This window comes from Botrytis sinoallii (genome assembly GCF_014898435.1).
Source record: "Botrytis sinoallii strain Bc 23 chromosome Unknown BSIN_022, whole genome shotgun sequence".
In the NCBI taxonomy this organism is placed as follows: Eukaryota; Fungi; Ascomycota; class Leotiomycetes; order Helotiales; family Sclerotiniaceae; genus Botrytis; species Botrytis sinoallii.
The window spans coordinates 455,438-472,268 of NW_024066049.1; the positions used below are offsets into that span (position 1 = coordinate 455,438).

General features: G+C 42.6%; 5 protein-coding genes across 5 annotated transcripts; 3 read left to right on the forward strand and 2 right to left on the reverse strand.

Annotated features, from left to right (window-relative positions):
• Positions 1-57: 57 nt before the first annotated feature.
• On the forward strand, positions 58-795 carry EAF02_009843 (uncharacterized protein; the record flags this gene model as incomplete). The annotated part of the gene is made up of 5 exons (XM_038905891.1): positions 58-60; positions 125-150; positions 258-323; positions 379-427; positions 481-795. The coding sequence occupies 5 exons, from the start codon at positions 58-60 to the stop codon at positions 535-537; spliced, it is 201 nt and encodes a 66-aa protein (XP_038754314.1). The 3' UTR covers positions 538-795.
• A 625-nt stretch (positions 796-1,420) lies between these two features.
• EAF02_009844 (uncharacterized protein) lies at positions 1,421-8,230 on the forward strand (the record flags this gene model as incomplete). The annotated part of the gene is made up of 3 exons (XM_038905892.1): positions 1,421-1,680; positions 1,764-7,865; positions 7,963-8,230. 3 exons carry the CDS (start codon positions 1,421-1,423, stop codon positions 8,228-8,230), a joined length of 6,630 nt encoding a protein of 2,209 aa, XP_038754315.1.
• A 2,337-nt stretch (positions 8,231-10,567) lies between these two features.
• EAF02_009845 (uncharacterized protein) lies at positions 10,568-11,772 on the reverse strand (the record flags this gene model as incomplete). Its single annotated transcript, XM_038905893.1, has 3 exons — positions 10,568-10,889; positions 10,965-11,538; positions 11,667-11,772. 3 exons carry the CDS (start codon positions 11,770-11,772, stop codon positions 10,568-10,570), a joined length of 1,002 nt encoding a protein of 333 aa, XP_038754316.1.
• Positions 11,773-12,340: 568 nt separating this feature from the next.
• Positions 12,341-13,693, reverse strand: EAF02_009846 (uncharacterized protein; the record flags this gene model as incomplete). The annotated part of the gene is made up of 3 exons (XM_038905894.1): positions 12,341-12,410; positions 12,493-13,257; positions 13,311-13,693. 3 exons carry the CDS (start codon positions 13,691-13,693, stop codon positions 12,341-12,343), a joined length of 1,218 nt encoding a protein of 405 aa, XP_038754317.1.
• A 734-nt stretch (positions 13,694-14,427) lies between these two features.
• EAF02_009847 (uncharacterized protein) lies at positions 14,428-15,114 on the forward strand (the record flags this gene model as incomplete). The annotated part of the gene is made up of 1 exon (XM_038905895.1): positions 14,428-15,114. One exon carries the CDS (start codon positions 14,428-14,430, stop codon positions 15,112-15,114), a length of 687 nt encoding a protein of 228 aa, XP_038754318.1.
• Positions 15,115-16,831: the final 1,717 nt, after the last annotated feature.

A 16,831-nucleotide genomic window follows, 5' to 3' on the forward strand; every position in this document is an offset into this window, starting at 1 on the left:
GAATCACTTCACTCGATAAGCTGTCTACAATCTGCGATCAGAACTGATTCATTCGCCATGGTATGTTTACTCGTCGGGGCATTCTCGAGGTTGTTTGGAGTTGTGCTAATGGGTGAAATTGTAGTCTTCCGCAAGCCGTCCTCTTTACAAGTTAGTTACTCTTTCGATGCGATGCTATGCGATGCGCCCATCACCACGACATTTGTTATGGAGAGGGTGATCTGGAGATCGAAGGGCTAATGAAGATTGGAATATAGCTTCCTCTTCCGAAAGAACTATGTGTTCCTCGGTGCAGTATTTGGTGCTGCTTTTGGATTCGAGATGTATGTTTACATCCATTCGGAATGCCTGGAAAGGACTTGAACTGATGTATGTTAGGGCATACGATTCAATCACAGATCGAGTTTGGGACTCTATAAACAAGGGAGTAAGTTGCATTGCTAGAGAAGAGGTTAGGAAATGTGCTGATCACCGGGAAAGCGTCAATGGAAGGATATCAGAGCGAGATATGTTGAGGCTGCGGACGACGACGAATAGAGAGGTTTTGGTATAGATGGATGTGAGAGGAAAGAACCACGCCTTGATGGGGATATGCGGCTGTTAGAAAAAAAGAACCGGGGCGTCAGTATTGGGCAGGAAGCCTTCATGGAAAGTGTACAAAAGACAATCGACAACATAGAATCATACGGGCATAAAAGCAAGATCACTGACTGGTACAACGATGTCATTGCCTTCTGGTACTCTTCTCCTTCAAGCTCGTGACAAGAATAAGACACCCTTATGATGTGCAAGAATTACAAGTATTACAATTGCGGTTATTATATTCAATAGAGTGTTACGAGGAATGATTTCGTTCTTCATATCCATTTGGACATTCATGCATCATCAATGTCATGTTTGAACATTGAAGACTCTTATATGGCATCTGCATCTGAATAGCGACAGACTTCATGAATCTATGTTCAAATACAAAAACATCATACCTTGATCTAGCCATATGGACGATCTAATTGTACGATTTTAAGCCCAGACGTTAGATGTTGAGTTGTGAGGGTTGGTCTTTGTGGAAGCTCATGAAACGAAACACTTCCCCGCCGCAATTCATCCATCCTCCACAAATAAATCAAAACCTTTACAACGTCACTTATTTAAGTACCCAGATACTTACAATTCATATTGTGTATTATAAATCAAATTTATACCCACCTTTACATGTAATTCTCTCATCACACATAAAGTCTCTGGACTTGAAGGATTATATCTATACCAACACGCACTCACCTCGCCTCCTTTGCGGAAACTGCGATACCGATAACGATTCTTTATCAATGAACAAGCATACCACCACCATCATATAGTCAACGCGCACCAATTTGAGCAGAAGACAGGAACTTCTTCGTCTTGTCAGTTCCACAGAGGCATGGCGGAAGAATCTATGCCATCGAGGCAGCTCTGCGACTTCCTGAAAACATTGCCCCGCGTCCACCAGAACCGCTACACAGAAGCAGCGGAGCGTGATTTATTACAGAGTCTCTTCTGGTCATTGGCCGGCGGACAAAAAGAACACTTGAACCTTTTCTTTCCAGAAAACTCGAGGCCATCAGCTAGTGAAGTATGGAAGTTGAGGAAAGCGCAAGGAGGGACCGATGGCGACGAATTACAGAGGCGGCTCGAGGGAAAGTCTGCGGGCATATATTCAAGACAGGAGAAGCTACATACCGATGCAAAACTTGCAGTTCCGATGACACATGCGTACTCTGTAGTCGATGCTACGATTCCTCAGATCATACGGGCCATATGGTATATGTGAGTGTATCCTTGGGCAACAGCGGATGTTGCGACTGTGGAGATCCAGAAGCATGGCGTCTACCAGTACATTGCTCAATACATTCAGCACATGGACCTGGTGTAGAAGGTGAAGACAAAGGCAAAGCAGCAAGTCTGCCTGATGAATTGGTGGAAAGCATTCGAATGACCATCGGACGGGCTTTTGATTATATTTGCGATGTTATATCATGTTCGCCAGAACAGCTGCGATTACCCAAATCAAAGGAGTCGATACAACAGGATGAGAGGAGGTCTCGATTGACTTCGTCTTACTATAATGGAGATATCGTTGAGGATCCATGTGAATATGCACTTCTTCTCTGGAACGACGAGAAGCACACTGTCAATGAAGTTCGAGACCAGGTGGCAAGAGCTTGCAAGGTAACGAATGCCGAGGGTATGCAGCGAGCGCATGAAACTGATGATATTGGTCGAAGTGTCATCAAATATGATCACGACATTGACAAGCTTTTGAGAGTCTCAAGGGTTGTGGAACAGATCAAGGTCACAGTTACCATCCGTTCTGCTCGGGATACCTTCAGGGAGCAGATGTGTGGAACTATTATTGAATGGCTCAGTGACATTTCTGGCTGTAGTGTCGGTCCAGACCACAACATATTACGTCAGGTGGTTTGTGAAGAAATGCTCAAGGAGTGGAATCGTGGAAGTGAAGCTAGTAATGCAGACATAGGATTGAAGGGTATTGATGATCACGAAAGAGAGGAAATGTTGTGGTCAGATGCTGAAAATCGCGTGCTGAGGCATATTATAACAACAGACCGCCGAACTCAGGCTATGGCAGTAATGGCCGCCGTCGCTGCTACTGATTCAGACTCGGACGATACTGATAATGGAGATGATGATGACCTCAATGAAGCCAATATTGTTCGAATGCTTGAAAATGCGGACGAAGACGCTTCCAGTGATGAAGAAGTAGAACTTGTTCGTTTTGATCCGGCAGAGCCAACAGAGATAAGAATTATACAGCCGACCAGACAACCAGTTCCAGCACCTCAACAGGAAACTCAGACTGGAACGGAGACCGATAACGATGGAGATGTCGATATGATCGGTGGAGACGATGAAGCGTTAGAGGTACAAGAAGCTACTTTGGCTGGATATCCACCCCCACCCCCACCACCTCCTCCTGCCCCTCAAAGAGTCATCAGAGATCGTGATCTCACACCATCAGATTCTGATACTGCAGAAATGCAACCTCTCATATCAGACAACCTTTATGCAAAAGCCAAGATGGAGATTCCCAAGACTCCAGCGAATCCAGTAAAGAAAGAAATCGCAAAACCAGCTAGATACTGGCTTGAAAGCCCCCCTGGCTATACAGACAGGGAATCCGTACCTTTACATGAGGATTTGTGGCACAAATTACGATTAGACTGGCTGATTTTGTTCGACTTGAGGATGTGGAAAAAAGTTCGAGTTGATCTTCGTGAACTATACATCTCGACAGTCGTATCGATTCCAGAGTTCAAACGTGTGCTGGGTCTACGCTTTTCGGGTCTTTACACGACTCTCGCGCAACTTTATTTGATTGCCGACAGGGAACCAGATCACTCAATTATCAACATTTCTCTACAAATGTTGACAACGCCATCTATCACTGCGGAAATCGTGGAGAGAGGAAACTTCTTGACCAATTTAATGGCAATTCTTTACACCTTCCTTACCACGCGACAGGTTGGACATCCTTATGAGATCTTTCCAAATGCCACTTTGGCTTTTGACTCAGGCTCTGTAACAAATCGAAGAATGTACCACTTTTTCATGGATTTGAAATATTTGTTCGGTTCAGAGCACGTGCAAGAAAAGCTACGTACCGAAGAAAGATACATGCTGCAGTTTTTGGACTTGGTCAAACTCCATCAAGGTATTTGTCCTAACATCAGGGCTGTTGGTGAACATGTAGAATATGAAACGGATGCTTGGATTAGTGCATCTTTGATTACACGGGAGATCAATCGACTGTGTAGACAATTCTCGGAGTCTTTCAAGTGGGTTCCTGGCGAATCGACAGAGCCTGTCTGCAGGGCAATTCGGACTGCAGCAAAGGCAGTTATTCTCAGCTCTCTGGGCACTGAGAGAAAGCGATTTACTCAGGCAGAGATCAAGGACGAGATTAAATTCAAGAAAGTGGGTGATTACGAATTTGATACTACCGAACAATCGAACAGCGTCGTTCAGCATTCAGTCGTCAAGTTCGTGGTAGAGTCACAACCTATTAGTTTTCATCATGCTCTCCACTACACTCTATCCTGGCTCATTGAGTGTGGAAAGAGTATGCCTCGTGAACAGCTCATCCAACTATTAAGCTTTACTACACAAGAACTTCTTCAAAAACCTAAGCCCATGGGACAAAGAACTATGCCAAGTCAAGAATACTCGCCAGAAGATCATTTGATGGCAGCGTTTGATTATCCTCTGCGAGTATGTGCGTGGTTGGCGCAAATGAAAGCTAACATGTGGGTTCGAAACGGTATGAGTCTTCGTCACCAACAAGGTACATACCGTGGAGTTACTCTACGTGATGTATCCCACCACAGAGATATCTTCCTTCTTCAAACCGCCATGGTTGTATGTTCACCTGCTCGTATGCTCGTTTCAATCATTGATCGATTTGGTCTTGAGCAATGGATGAAAGGTCTATATGAAGTAAAGTCAGATGGAGTTGATGATGGCCAGATTCTTGATATCGCAGAGGATTTAATCCATCTTCTCATTGTCTTGATCAGCGACAGGACGTCCTTAGTTTCGAATGGTGATGACCCTGGTTCTCATATAATGGCCATGCGTCGAGATATCGCCCATGTACTTTGCTTCAAACCCCTATCATTCACAGAGATTTGTGGGAAGCTACCCGATAAATTCCAAGACCAGGAAGAGTGTCAAGATATCCTTGACGAGATGACAAATTTCAAACCTCCCGAGGGACTCAATGATGTTGGAACCTTTGAGCTTAAGGAACAGTATTTGGAAGATATCGATCCTTACATCGCTCATTACAGCAAAAATCAAAGAGAGGAATCGGAGAATACTTACAAAGCTTGGGTAGCAAAGAAGACAGGAAGACCACCTGCCGAAATTGTCTTTGAGCCTAAACTACGTTCCATTGAGTCTGGTGCTTTCTCAGATCTCGCGGCTTTCACTCGAACAGGCATTTTTGCTCAAATCATCTACTATGCTCTTCTTTATCCTTTAATGGCGGATAAGCTTACACCTACTGTACCTGTAACGCGTGTGGAGGCATTTTTGCACGTAGTTCTACATCTAGTTCTTATTGCGGTATCGGAGGATAGGACAGACGAGGACGAGATGTCAGAAGAGTCTCTTGAGTCGTTCGTCTACATTGCGCTTACCAGCAATGCACGAAGCAATTTTTCACCTAGCTCCCCGGCCTCGAAGACAATCGTTGCCATTCTGGAAATGTTGTCGCGAAAAGAGGAATTCAAAACTTGCCACCCAAAGATTACTCTAGTGCTGAAGAGAATGAAGCAAAAGCGACCTAGAAATTTCGAGACTGCCTTTTCGCGATTAGGTGTTCCAATTGATAGAATTTCTACAGCTTCGCCTGCAAACAACAATGCACTCGAAGATAAGGAGAAGAAGAAGCAAGCTGCATTAGAACGTCAAAAGAGGGTCATGGCCCAGTTTCAACAACAGCAAAAGAACTTCCTCGACAACCAAGGAGATATTGATTGGGGCGAAGATGATATCAGTGATTCAGATATGGAATCCGAAGGCGAGAGTTCGAAGAATTATTATCAATATCCCTCGGGAACATGTATTCTTTGTCAGGAAGAAACTAAGGATGGTCGTCTTTACGGAACTTTTGCATTGATGACTACCAGTTCGGTCTTGCGGCAAACTGATATGTCCGACGCAGACTTTGTTCGAGAAGCTGCGAATGTCCCTTCAAATTTAGACAAGTCCGCAGAAGATATTCGGCCATTTGGTGTCTCGGGTGAGAATAAGGAGCAAGTTCACAAAGTTACCTCTAGTGGGGTAGATATTGTCACGGAACGTTCATTCATCGGAAAAGGATTTCCTTCAAAGTTCATAAGACCTGGTCCGGTGTCTGTCGGATGTGGACATATCATGCATTACAAGTGTTTTGAAGTCTACTATGAAGCTTCAAACAGACGACATCAACACCAAATTGCTCGACATCATCCTGAGAAGCTCGAGTTGAATGAATTTGTTTGTCCACTATGCAAAGCCTTAGGAAATTCATTCTTGCCCATAATTTGGTCTCCAAAGGAAGAGATACAAGATCAAGCCCTCAAACCAACAGCAACTTTTGATGATTTTATCGAAAAGTTTGCTGGTGCCTCTCAGCAACCTAGGACGGAGAAAATCAACCAAATCGGTAGCGCTCATAATTATGATAACAAATCCGACTTTCCCGCTAGCAGAAGAACCCAACAATTTTTCAAGAAGCATAATGATGATACCATGGCCAGTCCTTTGGTAGCCAAGATGCCAGAACTATTAATGGATGCCTGGGATCCCCCATCACCAAGTCATTGGTCGCCATTCACACCAACCAATACACGGGCTGCTATTCCAGCAGATATCGCAAGTGCTATTTGGTCTGAAAATTCATTTCCTCTTCCAAACGATAGATCATCGAACGCACCCTCTTCTGTACGGGAACTGACCGACATATATCGAAGGCTAAGAGACACAATGACCAAAAATAAATTGGAGAGTAGCCACAAGGAAAGTCTCGCACAACATGAAGAGAGAGACTTTTGTTCCAGCGACGTACTAGCCAAGGCTCTAGGATTCTCTATATCTGCCGTTGAGATTCAGCAGCGTGGTGTTGCAACGCCACCAGGGCAAACATTCCTAGAAAGTATTCCACAACAAGCTCTTGTTCACCTTAGGATATTGTCTGAGACTGCTCTCTCCTACGTTACGGTTGGGGGGCTCAAGCTTGCAGGAGACAATCGAGTTGCCAGAGAATATAGTAAAGATTACGAATTACAATATTCACAATTGTTCGGAAAGAACGCTTATTCCACACCTAGCGACCTTCCAACACGTCCCGACTCCTTGCTTTCTCAAGATACATTTGTTTTCCTGGCCAGAGCTTCCTTGTGTCTCGCGCCTGTCGAGGATATCGATATCATTCATCTTGTACGTCTCTGCTATATTGCAGAGATGACCAAGGTGGTTCTCCAATTACAGAGACACATCGATAAGTCTAAATGGTTCGATATGATTCAAACATATCAACAGGAAGGAATCGACAACTTCGGAGACTTTTGTTTTCACGTTCTAATATTTGACGACATCGCTCTACACACCAATGATTCTGGAAGTTTTGGTATTTTTGAAACGCTAAGAGATTGTCGCGCATTCGTGGAGAAATATGCACTTGTATATCTGAGAAAGGTCATGATCCTTTTGAATGTTCGTTATGGCATCATCTTCCAAAATTACGCTTCATCCAATTCAGACATTAACGAGCTCGATCGCCTTACTGAAGCACTCCTTTTGCCGACTTTCGGTGAGATTTTCTCCAGCTTTGCCGAGGAAGAAGGAAACCGTTCATCTTTAGTTACTCGCTGGATTCGACATGCGAATTCATTGAATGATGAGCTGGTTTTAGCTGCTACCGAGGTTACAAGAACCACAATGGAAAATGATATAAACATGATGGATGTAGCCGCTCCTAATTTACCAGATGTGTTCAAGGGTTTCTACACACAGGCCTTTGAACGCAACATAGAGGCTGTAGAGAAGAGAGCTCGTGTCCACGGTATCAATAACTCATTATGTCCTAGTCATCCTACAATCTTTGAACTCATCGGTCTGCCTAAGAACTACGATACGCTGATGGAGGAAACAATGAAGAGACGTTGTCCTAATAGTAAGAGAGATATTCAAGATCCCATGCTGTGTCTTTTCTGCGGAGAAATCTTCTGCGGTCAAAGTATTTGCTGTTCAAGGGATGGACCGGAGAAGCCTGGTGGAGGACCAAGAGATAAAATCGGTGGTGGACAACAGCATATGCTTAAGTATGTCCTTTTTTCCTCCTTTTTCCTTGCAATTTCCTTACTTTCCTCTTCCTCTCATTTATTTCCATTGTAAATTGTAACTAACCTTTCACTCCAGATGTCAGAAGAATACAGCTCTCTTCCTAAATATCCGTAAATGCTGCATCTTCTACCTCTACCGGACTAGTGGTTCATGGATGGTAGCTCCATATATCGATAAGTACGGAGAAGTTGATCCGGGACTAAGACATAGTCGCCAATTGTTCTTGAATCAAAAGAGATACGACGCATTACTTAGGACGGTCTGGCTAGGTCATGGAGTCCCAAGTGTGATTAGTAGAAAGCTGGAAATGGACATCAATAATGGAGGGTGGGAGACTATTTAGGAGGGAAGAAAGTGTTGTAGAGGGGTATCGAGAAAGAGAGAAATATGGCGGAGGATAAGGGGAAATGTCATATACATCTCACTCAGGCGTTATTAGGACATTATTTCTGGAGGGACGGGTGCATAAGGAGTGCTTCGCTTAGGTCTATTTTTCTTCTTTCCTTTCTTTCTTATACACTAAACTATATCAGTATGGTTTGAAACGAAATGGAATGGAATGAAAGGATTGGTGAATGGAAGAGCGATGGGGGAGTATATGAATATATGTATGTTTCTAGATAAATGAATGGGTTTATTGATTTATTTATTTGATTTGTCTTGATTTGTTGGTTGTGTAATCAATTGTTAAATGTTTTGTGGGTGAGTGTGGGTGGGATTGACAAAAGAGGGAGGAAGTGAGAGGTGGGTGTGAGGTAAAGTGAAGTAGAGTGAGATAAAGATTGAGTTGGAGGTAGGTGGTGATAAGATGCCTGAGGGAAATATAGGGATTAGTTGAGGAAGGTGGAGTGTGTGTATTGGGACTTAGGGCTGGGATTGGATTTATTGGAATAGAGTTAGAGAGAGGGATTTATTTAAAAGGGGGAAGGGGGGGGTGGGAAAGTTTGGGTTTGGAGGGGAGTGGATGGATGATGGGTGAGGGATGAGGGATGAGGGATAAGGGATGAGGGATGAGGCATGATTATAGTAGATGAAATGAGCAAAGAGAGCTATATAAATTTGAAATTTGAAAGTGCGAAAGTGCGAACTTCGAGGACGAGATGTGGGCTTGGGTGTGGATGGATTGAGATGTGGATGGATTGAGATTCAGATGTAAATTGAGATTAATGGATTCAGATGTGGATTGAAATTAAAATTGAAATTAAAATTGAAATTAAAATTGAAATTCAGATTGATGGATTCAGATTGATGGATTCAGATTGATGCACTGGTATTATTCCTATATCGAGAGAGAATGGTATAGTTTGTGAGTGAGTGAGTGAGTGGATTTAGAGGTACTTTTTTTGGAGAGAGAGAGAGAGAGCGAGAGTGCGAATTGAACGTAGTCTTTTTATTTTTTATTGTTTATTTTTTATTTTTTATTTTTATTTTTATTTTTATTTTTTATTTTTTATTTTGTATTTTTTATTTTTTTATTTTTTATTTTTTATTTTGTATTTTTATTTTTTATTTTTTATTTTTTATTTTTTATTTTTTATTTTTTATTTTTTATTTTTTTATTTTTTATTTTTTATTTTTATTTTTTTATTTTTATTTTTTATTTTTTATTTTTATTTTTTATTTTTTATTTTTATTTTTTATTTTTTATTTTTTATTTTTTATTTTTTATTTTTTATTTTTTATTTTTATTTTTTATTTTTTCATGCTATCTTTTCATGCTACGTTTATCTCTTTGGGAGGGAAGGGAAGGGAAGAGCAAAAGGTAAATTGAATTATTGGGATTATATGCAAGGATTAAGGAGGTTGTGTGTATTGATGGGGTTTGTGTGGATGGAGGATGGGTGGGTTAGGGGGACTTTGTTTTCTATTCTTTTTGAGGGGGCGGGAGAGGAAAATTTGGGATTTTAAATGGGGATTGTATGTGGGTATATGGAGGGGTGTGAGATGTGAAATTTGAAATTTGTAGAAGGGCTAGAGACGGGGATAGGATTGGGGATGGGATGGGATTTTGTGATAAATGAAGGTATTTTTGGGTGATTAAGAGGGTTTGTATTTCATACGGATGTTGTTTGTTACAGGAGTGTGTGATGAAAAGTTGTTATATTTTGAGAATTTCTATTTTCTGGTACTCTTATCTCTATTCTGATTTCAATCTCTGTGTACAGATGGGTACGACTCTCCGTGGATAGGGAAGTGAGTTTTATCGTACAAAAGAGCTTGGAGGAATAGGTGTAAAGGTGCGAGTGCAGATGAAGAGTGAAAGTTTAAGCGAAGAGTGGGTGTTGAGTGGGTGTATATGGTTGGGTATGTGTACAGAAGTTGAGTTGTGATGAGACGTGGATAGAGTTAGGTGAGAAGATGCGGATTTGCAGGTGCGGAATTGTGGAGTGGGAGAGGGGGATTTTTGAGAGGGTACTTGAGAGTGTGAAAAGAGGTCTAGTGATGGGAATTTTGTTAGCGTCGCTTAGAAGACCAAAGAGACGTTTACTTACTGCTACTTCTCTTCAAGACCTAAGTACTTCTTTACTGCCTTGTGATTTCCCCCCATCTACTTACATAAGTCGTCACTATCATCCTTGGAAATTGCCATAGGGATTACCCAACCCATCTTCGAAGCTCCCTCCATGGCCTCGATCTTCTGCTCATGTTCAATCACGAGAAGCTCACGATTAGTAAATTCCTAGTTAAGCTTTTCATCCTTTTCCTGCAGACGTTCCTCGGTATAACGCAAGTTTAATTCGTAGAGTTTGAGAGCTTCTTTATCATGCTTGATAGTAGCCTTTTCGGATCTTACAGAATTTTCGCGCTGGCTGACTGCATCTTCTGATGCTTTCGCAGCAGATTCTCGAAGATTGAGTGCAGTTTCAGTAGCTTTGACAGCAGCTTCTCTGGCTAGCAAAGTCTGCTCAACACCTGCCAACTTGTTACCTCGTGTCTCGACAAGATATTCACGACGGGCGGACATGCGCTTCTCGTGGTTGTCGACTGCGGTGTTTAAGGTGCTCTGTGTTTTCCGTGGCAACATTGGCAGGTTCGAAAAATTTGGATGATCGCCTTAAAGTTTCTTTTAGCCTCACCCTTTTTGGTGACAGATAACTTCAACTGACCTGAATGATTTCTTCGAGTTTAAGAGAGTTTGGACACTTTTGACTGGGAGATGCTTAAGCCTTGCGCCACCGTCACTGAATAGGACCACGCTCTTATTGTATGTTTGCACCATCAACACAAGGCCTCCTCGCATAACCAAAGAACACTTCAAAGGTTCAAATCTCGGATTTTGTTCATAATTATCGAGTAATATAATCAGACGTTGAACCGCTGGAATTCCTTGCAATTGAATATTTTTGAGCGTCGGAATATGAGTGAAGTAAATGAGGTCTCGAACGATGACATATCCTCCAGGTATTTTCCACAAGTGCTCTAATGCAAAGACTAGCTCACTGCTGCGGGAATTGGCTGATTTCACCCGGACAAAAGTGACATCCCTGCTTTCGAGACCGAAGCGATAGATCAATGATGGTTCAGGGGATGCTAGCAAAAGAGGCTTGATCTTCTCAGACTGATTGACAAGTGAGTCTTTAAGGAAGAATGCGCCAAAGAAGGGATGGATTTTGATCATGTCCAGTAGTTTATTGACTTCATTCTCGAAGACTGCATTCTGGTTAGCGAGTGGACACATCTCAGCGCCTGCCGTATTTTGCTCTCTGTAAAAACTCAGGGCGATGAGAGGATGTAAGTGATGAAGATGTAAAAGTATGAAAATATTTCGCGACCTAAACCTGAAGCCTCTGGGGACGCTAGTGTAGTCATGTAGAAAACGCAAGCAATGACACGTGAGTCGACATCCATCAAGGTGAGCCTTTGTGAGAGAATCTTTATCAGCATTCGCTGTTAATGTTTCTTACTTCTCTTCTGTTTTCTTTTTTCTGAAGTGAGTATTGCGATTATATAAATGTGTGATAGATACGGGAGAAATCATGGGCGGATGTTTTAACTGATGCTTTGTCGGTGATAGGTTATGGGAGAGAAATGGCTTGAGGATGATGGAGATGTTGTTCGAGTATTAATCGCAGTGGGTATGAGTGCATATCTTAGGATGTTGGTTTCTCGGTCTATCGATTTTAGGACATGGATTTCTGCGAGTGTTTCATAAGTCTCCATTGCAAAGCTGGCAGTCAAGTATTGTAACGTCTGTAGACAGCTAAAATAAAGTATCCCTTGAGTTTATAAAATCACTACTTGATCGACATATAATGAGAAAACTTCTGATACATTGATTGAAAATTGGAGTATAAAGACACATCCTATCTCGCCGTTCCCAGATGAATAATAAACTATCCTGTGCCAACATGCCTCCTATGCAAAGCAGATAAGCTTATACTAAGCTATTATGATAGTTGTATCATTACTGGAAGATTTTTGTGCGCTCGTATCGCTGGCAGTAAAGTGCAGATCAAAAATAATAATGATCATTAAAATCCTCTGCTTCTTCTCTTTCCTCATCCTCATCCTCATCCTCGTAGCTAGAATGTGATTATCAATGATCAGCTGTGGATCTCCCAAAAATGAAATTAATGAGAGCTATCTGGAACCTTGTGGACTTACCTGGAATATGGCTCACAGTCGTACAGAGAAGTATCATAACGTTCGTAGTCATCTCGAAGTCCCTGCTCCATGGCTGCCTCTCTGGCATCCAAAATCTCCCTATCTGCATCCAGCTGCTCGCGGAGTCGAATGTTTGCTTCATCCCGAGCTGCAAGCTCAGTCTCACGTTCATTGAGAAGTTCATCACGCCTGCGCAAGCTGCGGCTGAGTGTCTCCAACTCCTGAGCGCGTGAACGTGCGAGGTTTTCTCGTTCCTGAATCTGAACCTCGAGCTTTTTAGCCGATTCTTCTCGCTCAGTCAAGGCCCCTTCTAGCTTCTCCATAGCCAGTTGAAAGCGAGCAAGAGCAATTTCTCTGGCGCTGACATCTGTGTGGCGGTTTTTGATAGCCCTGTCGTAGCCTGCTAACTTGGTCCCCATAACTTCAAAGTCTTCTATGCCGTCATTGACAGTCTTTGAAGTGAGTTTTTCTTCGAATGCCCTGAATATATCCGATAAGCGCGCTTCAAGGTGCGCAATATCTATCTTCTCCGAGCTCTGAGGGTCTTTCAGTACAAGATTTCTTTCCTGCTCTGCAATTTCGCGTTCACGGTTGTCCATTTCCTGCTCGCGCTGCTTGAGGGAAGCTTCACGCTCATTGGTGGAGAGGGCAGCCTCAAAATCTCGATCTTCATCAATTGCTGATGTTCCGGCTGGAGTGTATATTAAATTTGCGATTGTCGATTGTGAAGCTGAGTCAAAAATACTGTGTTGATATAGTAAGCTTCTTTCTTTTAAAAGTTATCAAGACGGAAGAATGCGAATGGGAACTGAACTCACGCAGAATCTTGCTCCATATCCGAGTCATTTGGCTGAAACACTTTGGCAGATATGCTTTCCTCATCAGATCGCAATGGAACAGACATAGCTGTTTCCAATTTTGTGAGACCCCTGCCATCGATGTAAAAGCATGAGACCAAGTTTTTGGCGAATCCATCGTGAGTTGTGAACATGACAAGACAATCATGCGTTACAGTGATGTCGCACTTCAAATTCTCAACAAACAGTTCTTTCTCATCACTCCCCAAGAAAGTTATGCGCCGACGGTTCAGTGGAGCTCCTTCGTTGGTCTTGATAAATCTAAGCTCTTCGAGCTTTTCGAAAGTAAAGGAATCGTCTACTTGAAGAAAGCCAGAGGCGCATTTCCATAGATGAGATATCATTATCTCGCCTTTAGAGTCGATCTTGGCGCAATTTCAAGAATGAAACGTGACTGCTGCATCACTTGGACCATATCGAAAGGACCAGTGAAGGAGCAGGTGATGCGAGTAGAAGGGACTTGAATCTTTCATGTATGAAAATGATATCTTTGATTGATTTCCGGGTGGATTTTGGGTGATGTACGATTTGATCAATGATTTGTTGGATCACAGCCTCACCGTTTTCGATACTTGTATTCAATTCAAGCGGAATTGGATCCTCAGAGCACGTCTTAAATACTTGATCCATGGCTGCTGATTCAATGAAAGATAAGGTTTGTATGGAGTTTCTTTTTGGTGGGATGGAGTAAGAAGAGATCGAGGCACTTTGAATATAAAAACTTCGGATAACCGACTTTGGAATCAGCCGAAAGTGAATTATATTGATTGTTCAAATTGAAACTTGATTTGACCCGACAAAAGCTTCAACTTCACTGGTATGAACTCATCTCTAAGATGCCGTATTCATATTAAGTGTTGCTACGGCAGCGCATTCACTCATCAAGCCGTAGTCCCGTGATCTCAGACGTTCGAACCGTACCCGTGGACTAGCTAGGAATTTGCTCATATAAACTCATCAACCTTACCTTGAATCCTACATCCTCTTTGTATCCGCAAAATTTCTCCTCTGGCAACTGCAGAACACTTTCAAAGACGAATTACTACACAAAGATACACCGAAACAAAGCACGAAAATCATGGCAGGTCAGAAACCTCCTCTCAACAAAATGGAGGAAACTTTCAAGGCCATACCTTTCAAAGACTTCATGTATTTTACAAGAAAGTACCGAGATGCTTCAACAACATCATCCTCAGTCAATATCCTATCCCACTTAACTCGAAGCAACAACCTTCAAGACAAAGACCCCCAAAAGATTGATTCACTGACATCACAGGTCTCTGCCCTTCATAAGGAATATGTTGCCCTCGTGAAGACCTACAGATCTCGTTTAGCCACTTCCAATATGATGCAAGTCAACCAACAAGCTCTTGAGATCATTGAGCGCCCTCGTACCCCTTCTCAATCATCCGAGAAATCACTCGAAAAGATGCTTGGCCTTCCACAACCTTTCATCGATGTCAACAAACTTCCCAATCTTGATTTTGTCCTCAAATTTCAGGAAGGAAAGGTTCAAGAGCAAGCCAGGGCCTCCTTAATGCTCGCTCCGGGGAAAATACCACAAGACTCTAACAACTACAAGAAAGCCTGCATTGCCCATCTTCCAAGCAACATGGACCTTGACAATCAGTATCACATTTACATGAAACCAGAAGCTTCCAACGATACATCCCGCTCTGCCAACTTAATCACCAGGAAAATATTCTCGGGACATCCAGAAATACCATCCCGTCATTTCAACTGGTGGTTATTACAGTTCCATTAAATTGAACAAAGAACTTCTCGATGTCAACACTACTTCACTCAATCAACCTGAACTGCAGGTCCCACAATATGAGCAAGAAACACTCAGATATGATTTTCCTTCAGAGAGCATGGTCGAGAGCGACTGAAGCTCTTCATGCCGGAGAAGTTTGGAAAGGTATGGACAGTGAGCAAAAGGCTGCTTTCGATAAAGCCATTATATATCGTGCTCAGCATAAAGAGATAGATTCCAGCAGCTTACGACTTCAAATCGACAAATTTACAGCTCATATATTATTTGTTATCGAGGGGTTGCAAATATTGGTTATTCGGCGACCATTGTGGACTTGAAGAGTATTCTAAGGTGGGCACAAAATTTCAACACTCTATCACATCAGAAATGCAATATGGTGATGGCAAGCCAGCGTATTCATAATAAGTACGACCTTGTTGGTATCCGAGAATGTGAGACGGTGCGAGGAGCCTCTGAGAACGTCAGATCCATTCAAAGCACTCAACCAGATATCTCTAATTATCGCAAAGAATATCCTTCACGGAAGGACTTTACGGTCCGAGTCACACAACAGCCGATGAAGCATTGCTGCTCTGATTTCGCACCCAAAAGTTCACAAAATCTTCATAAAAAAAACAAGCTACATTCACTGTGAGGATTGCAGCTCAGATTTGCTTTCTGGTGAGCATATGCAGATCAACGCACACTCGGCAGTCGCGGGTCAATTCCAATGATATCATCAATTATGGAAATAATGGCACAACGCCGCAAATGCGTGTCGAAAATGAAGAGTTAATTGATGGAAGCCTATACCTCAATAACAATATTAGAGGTCAAAACCTGGAAGATCGGAAATGTCCCACAAACCAGACTCGACACTCTCTGGTGGCGTCAACCTCAGTCCAATGCAAACCAGTCTCGGTCCTTCGCACTGGTCAAGTTTCTGGCGTAAAAGCTGATAAAGTTTCTGAGTTCGATGCAGAAACAATGTTCCAGCATATAAGAGAATTTTGGAGAAGGATCCAAGCATTTCAAAGTTGGAGACTGATGACGGAAAACAACTGGTCACTGAAAACTTCCCGGTCAAAAAACTCACCCTGTTAGAAATGGCCATTAAAAATCCTTTGCCTTGTTGGAATCATCCAGTATCTGTAAATGGAGAACTATATCAACGCGTCAACTTACCTACTATGTTTAAGTACCTCAATCATCTCGGATTCTCGGATGAAAACTTGCTTGGCCAAATGACCAAGAGTCTTGAGCAGATGTCTATTCCAATCCCTTTTCCTGTATTGGCTGGGGCACCAAAGTGGTTATATGATTATTGCATCCTCAATGGACAGGTCTGCCAGCCATTGACTCATGCACCGGCCAGAAACCTCCTTCCACTTGTATCAAGGCATTTAACTCACGACGCTCGGTTGCCCGTGGTTCCAATCAATAGTTACAAGCCTCCTGAAAGTGATCGTCAGTCAACCGCGTCCATTCCACAGGAAATGAAAATGAGATCGACATCTTTTGTCAAAGAGCAAATATCTTCAAGCTCCTCAGCCCTGGGCTTTGAGTCATTCCAATATCCTCGCGCCCCTTTAGTAGCATCGACACCCTTAAGCCCTGAAGGTCAAGGCATAATGATTGAAGCTTGGAAAAAGGCACAGGCGTCAGAGTTCTTTCTTAAAGGAAGAGGACGAGTTAGAAGAGGAGAAAAATTCGATGATTCCGGAGT